This window comes from Elephantulus edwardii, unplaced genomic scaffold (genome assembly GCF_000299155.1).
Source record: "Elephantulus edwardii isolate Elephantulus edwardi_28Jun2011 unplaced genomic scaffold, EleEdw1.0 scaffold00003, whole genome shotgun sequence".
Lineage (NCBI taxonomy): Eukaryota > Metazoa > Chordata > Mammalia > Macroscelidea > Macroscelididae > Elephantulus > Elephantulus edwardii.
Genome location: NW_006399753.1, coordinates 899,361 through 901,156, shown reverse-complemented (window position 1 = coordinate 901,156; position 1,796 = coordinate 899,361). Strand labels below are relative to the sequence as shown.

The window sequence follows — 1,796 nt, the reverse complement described above, 5'->3', positions numbered from 1 at the left end:
ATGATGCCGCCCGTGGCGATCTGGGCCTCCAGCAGGCGCAGGCCGTGGTCCCTGACGACCAAGCCTTTCTGCATGGCCTGGAACAGGGAGATGGTGGAGCCTGAGTAGGGGTCTTTGTAGCCCGTGACGGCTTTCTCAGCTGACAGCAGCTTCTCGTGGAGCTCGGGCCCCACCACGCCTGTCTTGACTGCCTCGTGGACATACAGCCGCTGGTTGCGCACAGGGTCCACCAGGAAGCCGGTGGCCGCCTGTGCCTCAAGCAGCAGCGTGGCCGTGCTGGCCCTGAGCAGGCCCCGCCGCATGGCCTCGTAGATAGTCACTTTCTCCTTGGAGTCCTCCAGATAGACGCCAGCTACGCAGCCGCTGCCCTGGAGCAGCGTGCGCACGGCAGGCACCTCGGAGAGGTCTTTGACAGAAGTCTTGCCATCTTGGAGCTGCTCAAACTGGGTCCTGCTGAGGATCCTGGCATCCAGGAGCTCGCTGGCCGGGACAGGGGCCCGCAGGCCACTGAAGGACAGCTTCTCCCGCCGTCGGGTCTCCGTCTCCTCGATAATGGTGATGACGATCTTGATGACCTTCTCCACGGTGACCTTGCCCGTACGGTACTGCCTCAGCAGCTCTGTGCGCTGCTCCTCCGTGAAGTACTCGGAGCTGACGAGTTCCCACACGCTGACCGGGCGGCCCCTGAAGCCGCCCACGGGGACCTCGACGGTGGCCTTCTCCAGGACTTCACGGGCCTGAGCATCGGAGTACAGCTCCTCCTGTCGGGCACGCACGGCCTGTTCTGAGAGCGGCAGCAGGCTGAGCCCAGTGAGCTGGTCCGTCCGGCACCTCTGCTGCAGCTGGCTGTAGGTGGCTGGCTCCAGCGTGCCAGGGTCCAGGAAGGTCTTGGCGTCATCCCGGGCCACCGACAGGGTCCTGTTTGTCTCCTCGTCCAAGTAGCCCCGTGCGTAAGCCACATCCAGGGGCACGCGGTGGCTCCTGCTGGGGTCCACGATGCCACCGGTAGACAGCTGGGCATCCAGCAGGCGCAGGCCCTGCTCCCTGGGAATGAGCCCCTTCTTCAGGGCCTGGAACAGGGACACACTGTGGCCAGAGTACGGGTCGCGGTAGCCTGTCACGGCTTTCTCGGCGGATAGGAGCTTCTCGTGCAGCTCGGGACCCACCAGGCCAGCCCGCACCGCCTCGTCCACCGTCAGCCTGGCACTGGTGTTTGGGTCAAGAATGTGCCCAGTGCCTGCCTGGGCCTCTAGCAGGGCCACAGCCACATCGGCCTTGAGCAAGTCTCTCCGCAGTGCCTCGTAGATGCTCAGCCTCTGCGCCGTCTCCTCCAGCCACACACCCGCGATGATGTTCGTGCCCCGCAAGGCCTGCCGCACAGCGTCCACCTCTGCCACGTCCTGCACTGAGCACACGCCACGCTGCAGCTGGCCGAACACGTCCTGGCTGATGACCCCGCTCTCCAGCAGCTGAGCGGCGGGCACCAGGGCACGCAGGCCCTGGAAGCGGAGCTGGGCCTTCTGCTCGTGCTCTTCCACCACCGTGATGATGATTTTGATGACCTTCTCCACCGTGACCTTGCCTGAACGGAACTGGCGTAGCAGGTCACGCCGCTGCTCAGCACTGAAGTATTCAGAGTTGATGATCTCCCAAATGCTCACTGTCCTGCCCTGGAACGTGCCAAACGGTGCAGACACTGTGGCCTTCTCAAACACGTCGCGCACCTCAGAATCCGAGTAGACCAGTTTGCCGGCCTGGGCGGCCTTATCGGTGAGCGGCAGGAGACGCATGCCCGT

At 64.4% G+C, this 1,796-nt stretch overlaps 1 protein-coding gene across 1 annotated transcript in view; it reads right to left on the bottom strand.

Annotated features, from left to right (window-relative positions):
- The window catches only part of PLEC (plectin), a 36,414-nt gene that overhangs the window by 3,570 nt on the left and 31,048 nt on the right, over positions 1 to 1,796 (bottom strand). The window contains exon 33 of the mRNA XM_006879426.1: positions 8 to 1,796. Within this exon, the coding sequence (XP_006879488.1) occupies positions 8 to 1,796 (1,789 nt within the window). The remainder of the gene's footprint in view (positions 1 to 7) is intronic.